The 18,745-nt window shown below is 37.7% G+C and overlaps 1 protein-coding gene across 1 annotated transcript in view; it reads right to left on the bottom strand.

Moving 5' to 3' along the window:
• Positions 1–69: 69 nt before the first annotated feature.
• The window catches only part of gpsm2l (G protein signaling modulator 2, like), a 26,592-nt gene continuing 7,916 nt past the window's right edge, over positions 70–18,745 (bottom strand). Inside the window, exons 2-14 of the mRNA XM_079849969.1 lie at positions 12,140–12,361; positions 11,911–12,046; positions 10,000–10,139; positions 9,667–9,790; positions 9,270–9,385; positions 8,980–9,135; positions 8,800–8,908; positions 7,991–8,129; positions 7,217–7,293; positions 6,252–6,449; positions 5,324–5,483; positions 3,937–4,163; positions 70–1,073 (exon numbers count right to left, since the gene is read on the bottom strand). Of these exons, the coding sequence (XP_079706095.1) occupies positions 921–1,073; positions 3,937–4,163; positions 5,324–5,483; positions 6,252–6,449; positions 7,217–7,293; positions 7,991–8,129; positions 8,800–8,908; positions 8,980–9,135; positions 9,270–9,385; positions 9,667–9,790; positions 10,000–10,139; positions 11,911–12,046; positions 12,140–12,360 (1,956 nt within the window). The 5' untranslated portion in view covers position 12,361 and the 3' untranslated portion in view covers positions 70–920. The remainder of the gene's footprint in view (positions 1,074–3,936; positions 4,164–5,323; positions 5,484–6,251; positions 6,450–7,216; positions 7,294–7,990; positions 8,130–8,799; positions 8,909–8,979; positions 9,136–9,269; positions 9,386–9,666; positions 9,791–9,999; positions 10,140–11,910; positions 12,047–12,139; positions 12,362–18,745) is intronic.

The raw sequence follows: 18,745 nt of genomic DNA, 5'->3' as shown, positions 1-18,745 counted from the left end.
ATTAGTTTCACTTTACCTACAATCATGATGCATTGAATCATGATCTCAGAGGCTTAATGCAAGACACTGTTGACTCCTTATCTTAATCATATTTTACTCTCTTATTTAGTAGTATTTTCGGAGATGGAATTTATGGGCTTTACCTGGTTTACAAATGTTATACTGAATAATCATTGATCATAATCAAGTTTATTTTTCCTTTTCATTTTTGATTGTTTGTTTTGTCCTTGTTCTTTTGAAAACTCAAATAACTGTTTCATGGTGATGGTTACTCTGTCCTGTGTAGCTTCAGCATCAAATAAAATATTCCCAGCAAACTAAACTGTGTCCGTTTGTGATGAGGCTTTATTCCTCTTGTCATTTGTCAAAAGAGTGATACATTCTTGACTTATATCCTTTCCAGAACAAATAATTTTATATTCACATAAATCCAGACTTTTGCAGACTGCTTGTCATCACTGGTTTCTAAAACCTCAAAAACATTGATAGTTCGCTGGTATTAAAAGATATTATAAAACACATTTCAAGTCAAATAATCAAAAACAGAACAGAACTGATGCTAAGTTTAGTGTTAAAATATATATACTGTATATATAAAATTGTCTGAAATCTGAATCTACGGTCCAGTAACAGCTGATTAAGTCCATCCAGTTATCCAGGTGAATGAAAAGCATTCAGTGCATTGAACTGAATCCCTGAGAACGAGACTGCGGTCTTGGTCTGATTCTGAATAAGCATCTATTCTGCACATACACTTCTGAATCCAGTTCAGGTCGCGTTTGTAGAAACATTAACAAAACTTTGTGCATCTCCTCAAGCAAAAATCTTCATGTTAAGCAAGAAGGGAAAACATCATGTAGGGTCTGATTTTCAACAAGGCATTGATTCATGAGTAAGACTTCAGTGAGGGCGCAGGTCAGTCAGGATTGGTCTGATGGTAATATGACGCGCTGCTCATCTATTCGTTTGGCCTGTGAGCGAAGGATGAGGCTGAAGAAGTCGTCGTCTGGGACCGTAGGGCCTCTGGTGGGGGGAGGAGGAGCAGGACACCTCTGATCATCCAGTCTGGATCCCTGTGCAAGTCAAAAACAGTGAAATGTAATATTTAAAGAGGATCTATTATGCTTTTTTACATTTTCGGCTTTCTTTAGTGTGTAATGTTGCTGTTTGAGCATGAAAAAGACACAATGTCACTTCAGTGGGAGTAATTGGAATTAGTTTCCATTGTTATGCTGATGACACTCAAATCTATATTTCATCACGGCCAGATGAAAACGCTAAATTATCCAAATTGACAGAGTGTGTTAAAGATATAAAAGATTGGATGACGCGTAATTTTCTTTTATTAAATCCAGACAAGACAGAGGTACTAATCATCGGTTCAAAAAAACGCCCACAAAACCTCTCACAATACAACTTTAACATAGTAGGATGTCCTGTTACTTTATCCTCTACAGTAAAAGACCTGGGTGTTATACTAGACTGCAACCTGTCTTTTGAAAATCATATTTCATATGTTACAAAAACAGCCTTTTTCCACCTTAGAAACATTGCTAAGCTACGTAACATGCTATCAGTTAGTCCAAAATGCAGCCGCTAGAGTTCTTACTAGATCAAGAAAATATGATCATATAACACCAATTTTATCATCACTACATTGGTTACCTATAAAGTTCCGTATTAATTACAAGGTATTGCTACTGACTTATAAAGCCCTAAACGGCTTAGCTCCAGTCTATTTAACGGACCTTCTATCGCCCTATAATCCATCGCGCTCTTTAAGATCACTAAATTCGAGGCTTTTGGTCATACTTAGGATATCCAGATCCACCAAAGGAGGGAGAGCATTTTCACATTTAGCTCCAAAACTCTGGAATAGTCTTCCTGATACTGTTCATTGCTCAGACTCGCTCTCCCAGTTTAAAACTAGATTAAAGACGCATCTCTTCAGCCAGGCATTCATATAATATTTTTAATCTTACAGTTAAATCCGACCTCTAGTTCATAGACGCCAGAGGAGAACTGGCCCCCGACTGAGCCTGGGTTCTCCCAAGGTTTTTTTTTCTTTTTTTCATCAGGTCACCTGATGGAGTTTTTTCGGTTCCTTGCCACTGTTGCCTTTGGCTTGCTCAGTTGGGGATATTTAATTTAATTTAATCAATCAATAATACTATTGATCAGCATTACCAAACGTGGACGTTTTCCACTAGAAACAAACATTGATGTATCATTTTAATTTAATACTGTGAAGCTGCTTTGATACAATCTGTATTGTGAAAAGCGCTATACAAATATACTTGACTTGACTTGACTTCTCTATATCAGCGTCACTGTTTCTGAACTCCCTGAAACGCCTCCATTGTAATCTTGAGTTTACTTCCAGGAACGAACACGTCACACTATTCCTCATTTAAATCATTTCAAAATAAAGGGGGGGGGGGGGGGGGGGCCTGGTTGAGTTAGTTAGTAGTATGTTATGGTAAGGGGCGGAACATTTCCTGTACACACTCAAAGCGCTTGACCAATCACAACACAGTGATCCAGCCGACCAATCAGAGCACAGTGCACGTTCCAGAAGGAGGGGCTTCATAGAGACTATACAGAGTGTTACTGACAGACTGGGACTGTATCCTTATATAGGGCACTATTTGAGAGGACGGCCATTAGTAGTGGTGTCCGAAGTGGTGTTTTATTTTCAAAATAAGTTGTGTTTTTCTTTTAATGTAAAAAAACGACTTGTGGCCACCACTTTCTTATCTGTGCTGGACTATGGTGATCTTTTATATATGAATACTTCTGCACAAAATTTTCATATGATTGACACAGCTTACCATGCTTCGTTGAGGTTCATTACAAATTGCAAAGCGATGACTCATCACTGTGAGCTATACTCTCGGGTTGGATGGCCTCCTCTAGCCATTGGTACACTTTCATATATAAGGCAATTCTTGGTCTGCTGCCAAGATGTGTTCATATCATACAGAAAAGCAATGGGCGACACTTTTTGCGTTCTGAGGACTTTGTTATGCTCTCTGTGCCAAAGATTCGTACGGAAATGGGAAAGAAGGCATTTCTGTATTCTGCACCTTCAGCATGGAATACGTTACAAAAGGACTTGAAACTCACTGAATTAATCTCGCTAAACGCATTTAAATCCAAAATGAAAGACGTAGAGGCAGATGCCTTAATATGTAAATGTTTTTAGATTGTAAAAATGATATTTAAATGATGAATTTAAAATGATTTTATGAAGTGTTAGTTCTAGTTTTCTGTGTTATTTGTCTGTACCTATGTGTTTGTATTATTTTTTATATGCTGCTGCCTGTCTTGGCCAGGTCACCCTTGCAAAAGAGGTTCTTAATCTCAATGGGATTCTCCTGGTTAAATAAAGGTTTAAAAAACAACAACAACAAAAAAATAGACCATAGTGGACGTTGAGTGCACTCATTCAATCCCACAATGCACCACAATAACAAGTGTACAACCAATGTAAACTTAACAGTTGCAGAATACCCAAAATGCACTTTGACCCAAACCACTGGTCCAATGTGGCTACAGCGTAATATCATACAGGTATTAATTCCTTTTTTTAGGAACTAAACCGAGCGTTACTGACGGACTGGAAGAGAGGAGCTGAAACAATGGAGAATGTGTGGTTTTTTTTTAACATTCAAGCATGAAAATCTATTCTAGTAGAGCACAAAAACACAAACAAGACTTGTAAAAGGACATAATACAGCCTCTTTAATTTACATTTATGCATTTGGCAGACGCTTTTATCCAAAGCGACTTACATTGCATTTCAAGGTACACATTTTTACATTCTTATCAGTTCTTGCTTTCCCTGGGAATCGAACCCATGACCTTGGCGTTGCAAGCGCCCACGCTCTACTGTTTGAGCTACAGGAAAGCAGCCTAACAATAAACAGCATTTACCTGACTCTTGATCAGCATGTCGAAGAAGTCTTCATCTGGTTCTTTGCTATCGGCCGTGGCCATGAGTTTGCTGAGAACGTCCTGGCTGTGGCGCTGTTCCAGCCGGAGACCCGGGAGATTGCTGACACTGACCCGCTGCTCGTCCAGTCGACGGCTCTGTGAGCTGGCCAGCAGATCTAGGAAATGGCCAGGCTGTCCAGAGGCCTCCGCTTCGGACACGGAAATAGCTGAAGGTTATAAACAGTGCAGTGTAGTTCAGTTAAATACTGCTGTATAAATACTTTTCTTACAGTACACTGCAAAAGTTTGGGAGAAGTAAGATTTTTTTTTTTTACATTTATAATTTTATTCAGCAAGGACACATTAAATTGATCAAAAGTGACATTTAAAGCATTTATAATGTTACAACAAATTTCTATTTCAAATAAATACTGTTCTTTTGAACTTTATATTAATCATCAATGCATCACAGGTTCCACAACAAGATTCCTTGAGCATCAAATCATCATATTAGAATGATTTCTGAAGGATCATGTGACACTGAAGACTGGAGTAATGATGCTGAAAATTCAGCTTTGATCACAGGAATAAATTACATTTTAAAGTATATTCAAATAGAAAACAGTTATTTTAATTTGCAATAATATTTCCCAATTTCACTGTGTTTTTGATCAATTAAATGCAGCCTTGGTGAGCAGAAGAAACTTCTTTCCACAAACTTTCGAATGGTATAGTGTATATATTTTTATGACTACTTAAAAATAAATTTTACACTTTATAATTATGATATCTTGATATATTTCTAAAGGTTAACACCATGTCCTAACCGGGAATGATGAGCAAAAGTGACAAGCAATATCTTCATTAAACATCAAGTATCTTCCGATTGGCTGCAATTTTCTCATGTGACACAGTGCTGATCAATGTGGACAAATAAATCACTTGTCACTGTATACACTGCTAGAATTGTTACACACTAAAGGAGCATTCACACTGAAATTCTACTGTTAGTTGCTATTAGGTGCATAAAGTTTTGTGCTCACATTGTTTCTGTACATCATGCCACTCCAAATCACTCCCACTTAAAATGAATGACTTTCTTTAGGTTTTGCTGCATTAAATTGCAGCAAAACCTGCCAATTGATCCTCCCTTCTCTGGCTTATGCTACTCTGAGCAATGCCTTAACTTTGTATTTTGAGCTTGATGACTTGCTTAATTTAGTCCTAATTTGTATGTCGCTTTGGACAAAAGCGTCTGCTAAATGACTAAATGTAAATGTAAATTAAACTGCTTTCAGTGTGAATGCACCATAAGTGATTTTACTGCACATTCATATAGTTGAAGTATAGTTAGCACAGGTTAGCGAGGGAGGAAGGGTGGACTCACGTTTCCTCAAGGCTACGGACGGGGTTTCGTGGGGAAAGGAAGGGGCGGGAACACGGCTAATGCCGTCCTCTAATGAGCACCTTTGATCATCCATACGGCTGCCCTGGAAGCGGGTCAGAAGGTCAAAAAAGCCGTCGTCACCCACAGTGTCTGGAGCGTACTGTGGAAAAGCCCAGTTACAATAAAAACAATAAATATTTGAGAATTTATTTGTAGAATTTATCATTTCAAACGGCAACTTAAACTCAAAAAGCCAGTTTATTACTTTGCATGCACTCTTTACAATCTAAATTATAAAATTGATTGTATGTTTTTTGAGACCCAACACTGCTAATTAAAGTCACCATGAAATCATAAATGACAATGTGTATTTTTAATGGAATATTGCTATATTTATTATAAATGATTTATCCATGCACAGCATCATTTTTTTAAAAAAAATGTATTCATGTGGGAACTATATTCTCAGAAGGCGAAGCACTGCTACTTGGGCGGAGTGATTTGCTCGCAGCACCTGAGAAGCCGTGGTGAGGAGCAGAGTGTTCGCTCAGAGTTGGAGTAAATCACTCCGCAGAAGTAGCAGTGCTTCGCCTTCTGAGAATATAGTTCCCAGTATGTGTACGGTTAGAAGATGGCCGTGTCTCATGTGACCTTGTTATTTGTAGACGCTGTGACTATACAAATCACAACATGTAAATAGGAAAATGTTGGCGTTATTTTGTCACTTATTGGGAGCAGTATGCTAGCTGGAGCCGTTTACCTCCAGTCTTTGTGCTAAGCTAGGCTAGCAGTGGGTGCGTCAGACAGAGTTACGGCACTCACGGAGATGAGAAGGGTATATATGGACTTATCTAACTCTGGGGGATACGGTGAAGAAGCTAAAGGCCCAAAAAGTCGGCGTGTTCCTTTAAATGGGTGTTTTAAGCACCTGTGTGTCCAGAGGGGCTGAAGTTGGGCTGCTGCTGCTGTGGTTCTCAGCTGGTGGACTGGAGTTTGAACCATTCAACCTGTGCTTTTTGCTCCTGAAGCGATTGATGAAGAAAAGTTTAGAAGATGTCTTGGCTATGGATGTTTTGGTTGGTGATTTGGTTTGCTGAGTGGTTGTAGTCTCCTCACAGGCCTGTCCCTGGGTAGATGAGGCATAAAGACTTTATAGACACACTTTTGTTATGCAAATTATTTGTTATGCAAAACATGAACACCTTGAAATGTAAGTAACAAAATGTATATGTGATGCATGCAAGTCCTAGTCTACTTTAAGGGTTCACTTACAAGGCAAATTCACACAAAGAATGGATCAAATTAGTGAATCAAAAGCACTTTTGGTCATTCAGTTGATTTAACGCAAGACAAAACCCATCTGACAATATGGATTTTCCCAAATTATAATTTAAATGGGGAAACAAAATTGCATGCATGGCCTAATGTCACATCAGCAAAAATGGAGTGATTTCAGAGGAACAGCAAGTTATTAATTAAATTTTGATTAGCGATTTCAGTGGAATAACAAACACTGATGAATCGTTCACAATAAAATCAGAATTGTTCAATAAGAAAAGAAATGTTGAATTAAAAGTGTTTTTACTTCATAAAAGTGCATGTTGTACAATCTATAATTGATGGTGATTTAAATTAAATAATTGTATAACAGCAATTAGAATCACCACAAAAAAAAAAAAAACGTCAAGTAATACGAATTATTTTGTAATGAGCAATTAATGCGAAATTATTTAGATTTTTGGCTTGATTTCTTCTTTATATTTTTTCTTTTCTGTAAAGCTAAATATACTTAAGGTATTTCTTCAATAAAAAAAAAATGTTCTGTTAATCTCACTAAATGTCTAGTCGCTGATTATTTCGTATGTGATCATTTGAATGTGTTTAATGTCTCACCATATTTTTGTCAGAGGTCAGTTTCATGAGCTCCATGTTCTCCATGCTGTGTCTCCGGCTTCCTTTAGATCTTCCATCTACACAAGCAGAAAGAAGGATATGAGAGTAGATCTCATTCTGTAGATCAGCTGTGCTACGAGTACACACACCCTGACGTCAGCTTCACAATTTACTAAGATTGTTGCTACCAAGCATATTAGAGTTGGACAAAGTCATTTTAAATGCTTAAAATGTTTTAATGGTTAATATAAATGATTTTACTAAAATATTTTTTAGCATGCTACAAAAAATTAAAGGAGGATATTCAAGCGATTTTTTACAAGTACATATTTAACCAAAATGTACAACTTTTAACCAGTAGATGGCACTATCACCAAACTCCTAACACAAAAAAAAAAAAGAAAAAAAAAGAAGTGTGTTTACATGTTTAGGGAATGAAATTAAAAACATTTTAACACTTTTAATGCAATTCTTTTGACCAGATTTTTTTTTTTTTTTTTTTTTTTTTTTTTTTGATAATATTCAATATTCTAAGACGGATGATTTTTTTTCCATTTTTTTTTTCTTTCTCAGAACAAACAAATATTTTTTTTTAATTGCTTTGTGGTTTGTACATTTTAGTGCTTTACTTTCATGTGCTTATCCAACTATTTTAATTTTGATTTTAATGATACCATGTATGTATCATAAAAATGGATTTAAAAAACAACTTTATTATGTATTTGAGAGGAATGCTTGGTTTTAACGTTTGAGGAAAGTAGTGTGTGCTGTTACCAGGCGGACTGCTGTCACCGGACGGACTCTCGATGAAGGCAGAGCTGTTAGTGTTTGTATTGTTTTGCTTCAGACCCAAAACTAACTGCAGATCGGATACGTTCATCCTAGCCGTCAGCTCCCCACTGCGGTCTCCAATCTGAGGAGCGCACACATACAGGAAGGAAAAAACATTATTGGAAGTGCAAGTCCAGAAAACACACGCTCAGTGCAATCATCAACAAGCACACTGGAGCAGAATCTCATGAAGTCACATTACACCCCAAAATCAAAAGAAAGAAAGAAGACATTTTATTTTGCTTTGCACTCACATTGTTTTTATGACAATTAAGCAGAACATTTTGTCTTCTACTTTTCTGAATTTTCACCAATTCTAATTACCGTACATAAATGGGGGGGGGGGTGCTATATTGTAATTGTCATAAAAATAATGTCATGATCAGAGTTATTTTCATTTACTAAATCCATAAAAATAAACATTTTCATTACTTGAAATAAAATAAACATTAACTGAAATAATACTCACAAAGCAACCAAATACAGAAACGCTCTGCAAATGGCATGGAAATGTTTCGAGGGGTGTTCAAAATGCATGTATAACATTGATGAAAGGTTTTGATCCACTCCAAATGTTGACTAGTGCAGTATGGTAAGCTTTTAATTTTTGTAAAAAAAAAACAAAACAAAAAAAACCATCTTTCTTTTCATTGAGATTCACCCATGGTTTTTCCTGTGCAGGCAGGAAGTCTGTTAGTGTTATCTCACTGAGCCAAGCGCACACACACACACACACAAACACAAACACACACCTCTTTTGAGATCTCCAGATGTTTGTCAGCAAAGCTCATGGCCTGCTCGTGGTTTCCCAGTGCGGTGTGTGCGTTCCCTAAACTCCAGCACGCCCTCCCTTCTCCAATCCTACACACAGTGACAGGAGGATCAGACCTCATAAACAGCAGCACAGACGAGAAGCCTCACCAACAGCCTACCTGTCCTTGAGGTCCTGAGCTATGATGAGATGTTTGAGGTGATAGTCTATGGCTCTCTCGTAGTCCTGCAGAAGCGTGTAGGTGTTTCCCAGACTGTAACAGGCCTGAGCTTCCACAGCCCTGTCCTTCAGCTGCCGCGCCAACTGCAGTGTCCGCCTGCGGGATAGACATCATCATCATCATTGATTTGACTTCACAAGAACAAAGCGTGCAACGAATTGAGCTGAATAACGACACTATTGTCTCCTGTAGAGCTGATTTAAATGAATTTCATATACTAGCAAACTGACTTGTAATGCTCAGCTGCAACTTCAAACTGCCCAAGGAATATGTACGCATTTCCAAGGTTGCAATATGCTCTCCGCTCTGCGGCTCTGTCTCCAAACTCCTTCGCAATGAGGAGACGCTGTAAAAAGAAGACAGCATTATTCATATTTACATCAAGAAACATGCACATACGGATTTTCTGCACTGTAGATGTACAGACTACAAGTTCTTTATTATTATTGTAGATGCAGTGATGTAGTTCATTATCATTACAAGTACAGTGTTATAATAACTTTCTGTACACTAATCCATAATTTCTTCTAGCTTGTGCATTGTTTCCATTACTTTTATTACACATTCAGTTTGTGCATTTGAATAGATTTAAAACTACCAGCTTATTTAAGAAACGGTGTGAAATACCTGCTCGTGGGCAAGAACAGCATCCTGGAAGTTTCCGAGCAAATAGTGCGAGTTGCCAAGGTTGCCGTAAGTCCTGCCCTGTGCCGCTCTGTCCCCCAACTCCTTCACGATGGCCAGATTCGCTCTTCAAACCGAGACAAACAGTAGAAGATACAGTAGGGGAGATAAAACAATGAAAGTTTAGCATGCTTTTGGAAAACATTACTGCCCTCGAGGCCAAACAAATCTCTTTCAGAAATGAAATATTTGGTCTTTTAGCACATGTGTGTGTCGCCTACACTCTAGTTTTTGCCAATTCAAAAGATTGAAAACAACAAATGTTGGCTCGCTCACTCATAGTACTCGGTTGCTTTCTTTAGAGCGATGCGTGCCTCCTCGGGAAATTCTCCAGGGTCCATACCGCTCCAACATATGTTCTTCCCCTTGGCGTGGTACACATTCCCATAATTATACAGCGCCCGAGCCTGCCCCACCTAACAAAACCACGTCCAGATAACACACACAACCAGCACTGATTACACACCTAAAACAGATCGACAGCTTGCACTTAAACTGTGTTTATGGTCTGCTAAAATAGATCAAGCCGTGTCTTTGGATAACAGGACAAATGTGACTTCAAAAAACATCTGAGGAAAACTTGGCCATTCAAGTGGAATTTAAAGGAATAAAAATATTCTGTCATCATTTACTCACACTTAGACATGGGAGATATGGGCAAAGTATATAACAGTAATCTTAAAAAAGTTTGGTTGATAACAATATGTAATAAAGACACTTTCAAAAGTGTTTCAAAACTGAAAAAGCTTATGGCCTTATGACAACTTATTTATTATAGTTGATCAGTTAGTTATTTCTATTTTATCAATACAAATAAATAAATTCTGTTTTATTTATGCATGTTTTGTATGTTTATATTTATTTTTTGCATCCCTAAATAAATTCAGTTTATTTTTATTTAATTTATAGACCATTTAAACTTTTTATTGGCGTGGAAGATGTTGGAGGTTTGGTTGATGATAAAATATAATAAAGATGACAATATTATCATATGTTTATAGGAAAGTTAATAAAAAATTAATGAAAGACAATTTCAAAAGTAATCCTATTACGGTTTATTCGTTTATTTATTTGAACAGACAGTTTTGTGTTTATGTTTTATGTTTATTAAATTAATACAACTTTATTTTTTAGTTTTAGTTTTATTTTTTCAATAAATAAATAAATAAATAAATAAATACTCTTTTATGTATTTATTTACTTGCTTTTTCTAGAAATAAATATTATCACTCAATAATCACAATTATCTTCTCGCCATCATTTGTGTCCCAGACAGTTAGGCTTGTTTTTTAGCTGAACGTTTTCTTTGGTTCTGCAAGCGTATGACGACCAGGAGCTTCAAGCTCCAAAAAAGGACAAGAAGTGCCTTAAAAACAATCAATCCTATTCAATATGTGATATTCCCAGTCTGATGATGCCATATGATAGCTTCCACCGAGGCTGTGACATCTTATTCACACATACACATCGCACATAAGTATATTGTGCCTTGACATGCCAGGTTTGACATCAGTGCAGAACGGCATTGATTCGTGTATATTCTTATATATCTTATTTTATATGTTTCGACAAAAGAATGAAACCTCATAGGTTTTGAAAGATAGAAAGAGAGTAAATGATGACAGAAACTTCATTTTGGCTTAACCTATTTCATTAAAAAGCCTTTAGTTTCATTTACAGGGTTTGTAGATACTGTAAAATGAAACTCAAGCATGACTTTTTTGGTTTTCAAGGACTACAATTACTTATCATACAATATCTATATTACCTTCAAATTCTAAAAAAGTTAATAGATAAAAATAAACTAATAAAACAAAATGGTACAAATAATGTGCAGCACATGCAATGACTGTGGTAACTTGAACCATTGAAACGATACTCTGACAAATGACCTTATTCAAACTGATTTTCTCCTCATGAATATATGACTGACCTGAAGAATGAAAGCTGTATCATATACTTGGATATTTATATGAGCAATATTACACTCATAGCCATGCGAAATGGCTCTATGTCTATATCAAACGGGCTGCAGCGTTAATTTTGCGTGAAAACATAATTCAAGCACTTTTCAAGTACCTTTTCATAAATATGGCTGTTTTCAAGGGTTTTCAAGGACTTATATTTCATAAAGTCAAGTTCAAGTACTTCAAGCACCTTGTACGAACCCTGCATTTAACACCTCACCATATCATGGAGCATCCTGGAAATATCCAGGTGTCTTTGGCAACAAACTGCTGCTTCGTCATAGCGTCCCAAAACTTTCAACGTGTTTCCAAGGTTCCCACTGGCTTTAGCTTCTCCCAGCTGATCTCCAATTGTTCTAGAGGAGCCATAATAAGATTTTTATTTTATTTTAGATAAGGATATAATCCTACCGGCTTTAAAACAGTGACATAACATTCCAGATTCAGACCTGGTGAGTGTCAGGTCATGCCGATGGTATTCCAGCGCCTTGTTGTAGTCGTGCAGGTGGAAGTATGCGTTGCCCAGCTGACTGTAGATGGCGCTCAAAATCTGCAGGTCTTCTGTGCCCACCTGGATGGCTGACTCAAAAAAGGAGACGCCCGCACGGTAATCTCCCACTTTACACAGACGCTCACCTTCCAGAGCCAGTTCCAGACACGAGGCCTCCATCCTGCAGGGGGCAGCAGAGAGGTGAGCAAGAGCATGAGTAGGAAAAAATGGGTTTACGAGGAAGTGTTAAGGGTGATTTCTGAATGTATGTGATTTATGGGATTTAGGGCTGGTCCGAATACCATTTTTTGAGCTTCGAAGCTTCGGTAGTAATGAACATCGAATATTCGAAGCTTCGGAGAGAGGGGGCTGAACATATTCTTCTCTCTAATAAAGGCAGGAATCTCTATGTGTCTGTATGTCCGTTTGCATTTTGATTATTTCGAGAACAGTTCATCCAATCGACTTCACAAGTGCATGCAGTGTCGCATTTCGTGCAATATAGATGGACACGCGAGACGCAACACATTCAGAATTAATAAACTTTTAGTAAACTACAGAACAGCGCGAGCGGGAAGCGGCGCACCTCACACGGGCAGAGAACGCGTCCGAGAACGGACACTGCACTAGTGATATAAAACACACACACACACACACACACAGGTCTGTTAAATTAAGCAATACTTTTAAGGTAGTCTAATATTTTTCTGACTAACAAATTACTGACACAGTAAAGGGTAGATTTAAATGAAGAAAAACGAAATTTAAATAAAGAAAAACGAAATTTAAACAAAGAAAAAACTACATTTAAATAAAGAAAAACGAAATTTAAATAAAGAAAAACGAAATTTAAATAAAGAAAAACGAAATTAAGTTAAATTAAAAACGAGATTAATTTAGATTGATAATAACGGGTAAAAAGGCTAATACATTTAGTTTCTATTTTCCACAATGTCAAAGCAACGCAGCTTAACCCAAAACACAAGCTCAGACATGCACTTCGGTCCATACAAACTCCGCTGTTCTGCGCTCTAGCCAGAGAACACTCCCGTTGCTGGAACACTATAGGCGTCGGTTCTATTTCTAGCATGCACGCGTTTTCCACGTGGCTCGAGCCGCGCCTGAGACGCGTGTCTCAAGCAGGCAGTGTGCAAACTCCAACCTGTTAACATGGGAGCTGAAATAAAAACGGACATGCCATGCAGCTGAGACGCTCACGCCACGCAGCCAGTGTGTCGCTGGCCTTATTCAATCGCGAATGAGAACCGTTTCGCGGGGGATCCCAGGTGTGCAAAAAAAATAAAAAAATAAAAAAAAATAAAAAAAAAATATTCGAATGTCAAATTTTCAAATCGAATACCAACCCACCGAACGAATATTCGAATATTCGAATACTCGGGTCCAGCCCTAATGGGATTATGACGCAACTGACGCTGGTGGGTCACATGATAATGACAACATGGCGGATGTAGTACGTCCAGATTAGGGGTGGGTAAAAAATATCGATTTCAACTTATCAAAATCCGTATCATGTCACATGGAATCTCTCAATCAGTGTTTCAACCGTGGAAAGACGTCAGTAAAACAGTTTGTGAACAATGTCATGTAACGTCACATTTTCCTCAGAAAAAACATATGTGACCATAAACTCATTAGTCAGTTAGAAAAATGAACTCTAGAGAGGAGCATTTTGCTAAATATATGCACCATATTACATATTCATTATAATTTTTAATGTTCTTCAATATTTAATGCATGTTTGAATAAATCTGGCAAGTTTTTATGACAGCCACCATTTAAATGCTTATATTTCATATAACTTTATTATTATAAAAATAAATAAAAGTGTAATTTATGTGTTTGTATACAAATCAGTTAATTTTTACCTTCAATAATAGTAGGCTAATGAAGCCAAGTAGGCTACCACTGACTCCCATAGTTTACAGCATTAGTTAAGAGATTTGTTTTCCTTGAAAATTTGCCATGTATTGTACCTGATATCCAAAATAATCAATATTGAATCGAATCGGAATCGAATCGAATTGCAAGCTTGTGAATCGAAATTTAATCGAATTGTGAAATTTGTGTCAATACCCAGCCCTAGTCCAGATTACATTCATACTACACACATTTATACTATATAGAACGCACTTTTTAGCACTCACAAAGTACAAACTCATTCAAAATAAGTAACCTACTCACGAGAGTATGCCATTTTGGACGCAGCCGTAGAGAGCATTATTTATGAGATCAGAGACCAAAAAAATGCCTTTTGGAAATAAATAAATAAATAAATAAATAAATAAATAAATAAATAAATAAATAAATAAATAATAGTGCGGTCAAATCAAAAAATCGTAATTAATACATTTATAGACACACACACTTTTTTTAATTGATTTGACAACAATTCATTGATTTGACAGCACTAATAAGTATATAAAAATGTAAAAAAAAAATAATAATACATAGATACATATTTTATTGGTGTATAACTAAATGTCTATTGATGCGCATAAAGATAGAAGCAAAGTAAAGGGAGTAAAATATTTCAGTTTGATATGCATTTTGACAAGACTATTAAAAGAAAAGAGCAACTAAAGGTTTTTAAACCTAACGATCAGTCCAGTATATGTGTTTAAGCATATTTAACTGCAGAGGCTTTACATTTGAGGAACAATAGCCTAGACTCCATTACAGCTTTGCGCAAACCTTTTGAGATATTTTCTAAATGTAAACTATTGTGAAATGACGGCGTTTCCATTAACCAATGTTATGCAACTAAAACGTAATTCTTTTAGTGTAAATGCATTTCCCATTCTTTTATACACACTGAAGGTGATGATACACAGGGCAACTTTTTGAGCAATCTTCCTGGGCAATGTTGCCGTCAACGGGCAACCAGATGAGACACAGGGCCCACGACTGAGCTAAATTATCCAGATAGAAATTTACTGCTAATTTTCAATGGGAAAGTGCCCACGCAACAATCGATCGGCAAGATTGCCCAGCAACATTGCTCAAAAAGTTGCCCTGTGTATCATCACCTTAAGGGTTTATCATATGTGGCATTCAAAAGCATTCCCCAGATATAGTAGAAAAATCTAGAAAGAATTACTACAATATCAACATCATTAGGCAACTGCGTCTACACATGTTCTTGAGAACGTCTTGTCAGCTGACATGCAATACAAATATGAATGACTCCCATATTAAGAGTTAAAATGGTGTCAAGGAATGACTAATAACCTCAGCTTCCAGGAATCAAGAACACTGATCTGATTGCCTGTAAACCTTCTAAAGTTTCACAGAATGTATGAAAAATATAAACACACATGTTGTATTTGCATACAAGGACTTCTGTTTGTTCTTTCAGAGTGTACGTCCATGAGTATGTTATGTTTTTGTCTGACAAACATACACTTTTAGTCCTCACCAAACGTCAAAGTGCTGAGTGGAGAGACGAAATCAGTCAATCACAACATATCTGATGTTTAAAATACAGCAATATTTGAAGAATTAACAAAAGTAAGAAATTATCTAGATGCTACACAACATAACACTGTCAATACTGAGAAATAAATAAATAAATTCATTACCACGTCATCAAAAACAACGGAAAACTATTTAACTTTAAATACATAAGATACCATTAACAAGTTTGGGGTCTGTAAGTCTCTTATTCTCACCAAGGCTGCATTTATTTGATCAAACTTGCAGTAAAAATTGTATTATCGTGAAATATTATTTCAATTTAAAATAACTGTTTTTTATTTTATTTTAATATATTGTAAAATGTGATGTATTCTTGATCCTTCTTGATGATCCTTCAGAAATCATTCTAATATGATGATTTGCTGCTCAAGAAACATTTCTGATTATTATCAATGTTGAAAGGTTGTTGCTTCATATTTTTGTGGAAACCAAAATGCTTTTTTTCAGTATTCTAATAGAAAATTCAAAAGAGTAGGCTAGTGTTAATTTGAAATGCAAATCTTTCAAGACAGTAAGCACCTTGTAACCACCAAGAACAACATAGCAACAACCTAACAACCCCTTAGCAACCACAAAGCAATGACCTGGCAACCACACATGACAATTGTGTACAGAAAAACTCACCCCACCTTTTATCCTTTCTCTTTTTATAAAATTCAGTGCACCTTCCAAACATCTCCATCTTTTTGATGATTTTTCCTCCTCCAATGTGATAGACACGTTTAATTCTCCATGGGGCGAAGCATGAGCCCCACAGCTTCAACCCTCTCAGACACATCACAAAACTGATTTACCTCTTCCAAAAGACACCAAATTCCAGGATAACCCCCTCTGTGAGACCTTTCCCAACCCTCTACCCCTGGTAAGAAGCCTGAGCATAACCAGACGAGGCTTTAGCATCTAAAATGGTTTGTTGTTGGCATGCAGTGACGGGTTACGCTGGGTCTCGCACACATGAAGGGTCAGCGGTAAGCCTTCCGATAACAGATGCAACTGTACGACATGCCCAAGTCATCTACGGACACCCGAAGGGAAGCGTCAATTCCAATTATCAGTGAGACGACACATGGGGATTATCACGCATAAAGGGCGAAACAGAGTAACTCTAATGTGCTTAGCTCCTAAACCAGTTATTCCAGTGGGGTGGGTTAGGGGGAAAAAAACTTTTTTTTTGTTACACTCATAAAAAAAAAGGTTCTTTATAGGCATCTACAGTTCCATGAAGAACCTTTAGGTGTGTTCGTCATCGGCTGCGGCTGGATGTAACCGATCGGTGAGAGTAGCCGCGTGCAGGCGGTGAGGACCTGCAAACGGAGACGTGAAGTTGGACACTTTCTGGTTCCCCTAGTGACCGCTCACGTGGTGTTTGCATACTTTACCACAGCTTAAGTGAAATAAATGCAATATACACTCACCTAAAGGATTATTAGGAACACCTGTTCAATTTCTCATTATTGCAATTATCTAATCAACCAATCACATGGCAGTTGCTTCAATGCATTTAGGGGTGTGGTCCTGGTCAAGACAATCTCCTGAACTCCAAACTGAATGTCAGAATGGGAAAGAAAGGTGATTTAAGCAATTTTGAGCGTGGCATGGTTGTTGGTGCCAGACGGGCCGGTCTGAGTATTTCACAATCTGCTCAGTTACTGGGATTTTCACGCACAACCATTTCTAGGGTTTACAAAGAATGGTGTGAAAAGGGAAAAACATCCAGTATGCGGCAGTCCTGTGGGCGAAAATGCCTTGTTGATGCTAGAGGTCAGAGGAGAATGGGCCGACTGATTCAAGCTGATAGAAGAGCAACTTTGACTGAAATAACCACTCGTTACAACCGAGGTATGCAGCAAAGCATTTGTGAAGCCACAACACGCACAACCTTGAGGCGGATGGGCTACAACAGCAGAAGACCCCACCGGGTACCACTCATCTCCACTACAAATAGGAAAAAGAGGCTACAATTTGCACGAGCTCAACAAAATTGGACAGTTGAAGACTGGAAAAATGTTGCGTGGTCTGATGAGTCTCGATTTCTGTTGAGACATTCAGATGGTAGAGTCAGAATTTGGCGTAAACAGAATGAGAACATGGATCCATCATGCCTTGTTACCACTGTGCAGGCTGGTGGTGGTGTAATGGTGTGGGGGATGTTTTCTTGGCACACTTTAGGCCCCTTAGTGCCAATTGGGCATCGTTTAAATGCCACGGCCTACCTGAGCATTGTTTCTGACCATGTCCATCCCTTTATGACCACCATGTACCCATCCTCTGATGGCTACTTCCAGCAGGATAATGCACCATGTCACAAAGCTCGAATCATTTCAAATTGGTTTCTTGAACATGACAATGAGTTCACTGTACTAAAATGGCCCCCACAGTCACCAGATCTTAACCCAATAGAGCATCTTTGGGATGTGGTGGAACGGGAGCTTCGTGCCCTGGATGTGCATCCCACAAATCTCCATCAACTGCAAGATGCTATCCTATCAATATGGGCCAACATTTCTAAAGAATGCTTTCAGCACCTTGTTGAATCAATGCCACGTAGAATTAAGGCAGTTCTGAAGGCGAAAGGGGGTCAAACACAGTATTAGTATGGTGTTCCTAATAATCCTTTAGGTGAGTGTATGCCAAATAATACACAGATGTTTCAGAGACATTTTCATTCAATACTTTATGTACTGCTTCATACAGCGTCTGTTTGAACAAGAATAAATTTCAACTTAAGCTACTATCAATGAAGTGGAGTAAACGTTTTTTAATCAGTTTTAATTTGATAAACATGACACAATATAACATCGCAACTACATGAAAAGAGTGTTTACTGTTATCAAAAAACTGATTTGTGAGCTTTAGAGGAACTAAAGGTGTTCGAATAAACACGAAACACATGTGATCGTTGTCATGCGGTGAATCCGGCCAATTGTAGAACAGCTGTGTCGTCATCAGCCCTCGTGCAGCCGCTCTTGAGAAGCTGCGCTGGCGGAGTTCTCCGGCTACTCTCGAATCGCTCTCGCGGTACTTTGATGGCATACGTCACAATCACGTGCCGTCTGCGCAGTATCAAGTC

This window comes from Squalius cephalus (assembly GCF_949319135.1).
Source record: "Squalius cephalus genome assembly, chromosome: 18".
Taxonomy (NCBI): Eukaryota; Metazoa; Chordata; class Actinopteri; order Cypriniformes; family Leuciscidae; genus Squalius; species Squalius cephalus.
Note: the sequence above shows the minus strand (reverse complement) of the source record. Positions and strands in the feature narration are given on the sequence as shown.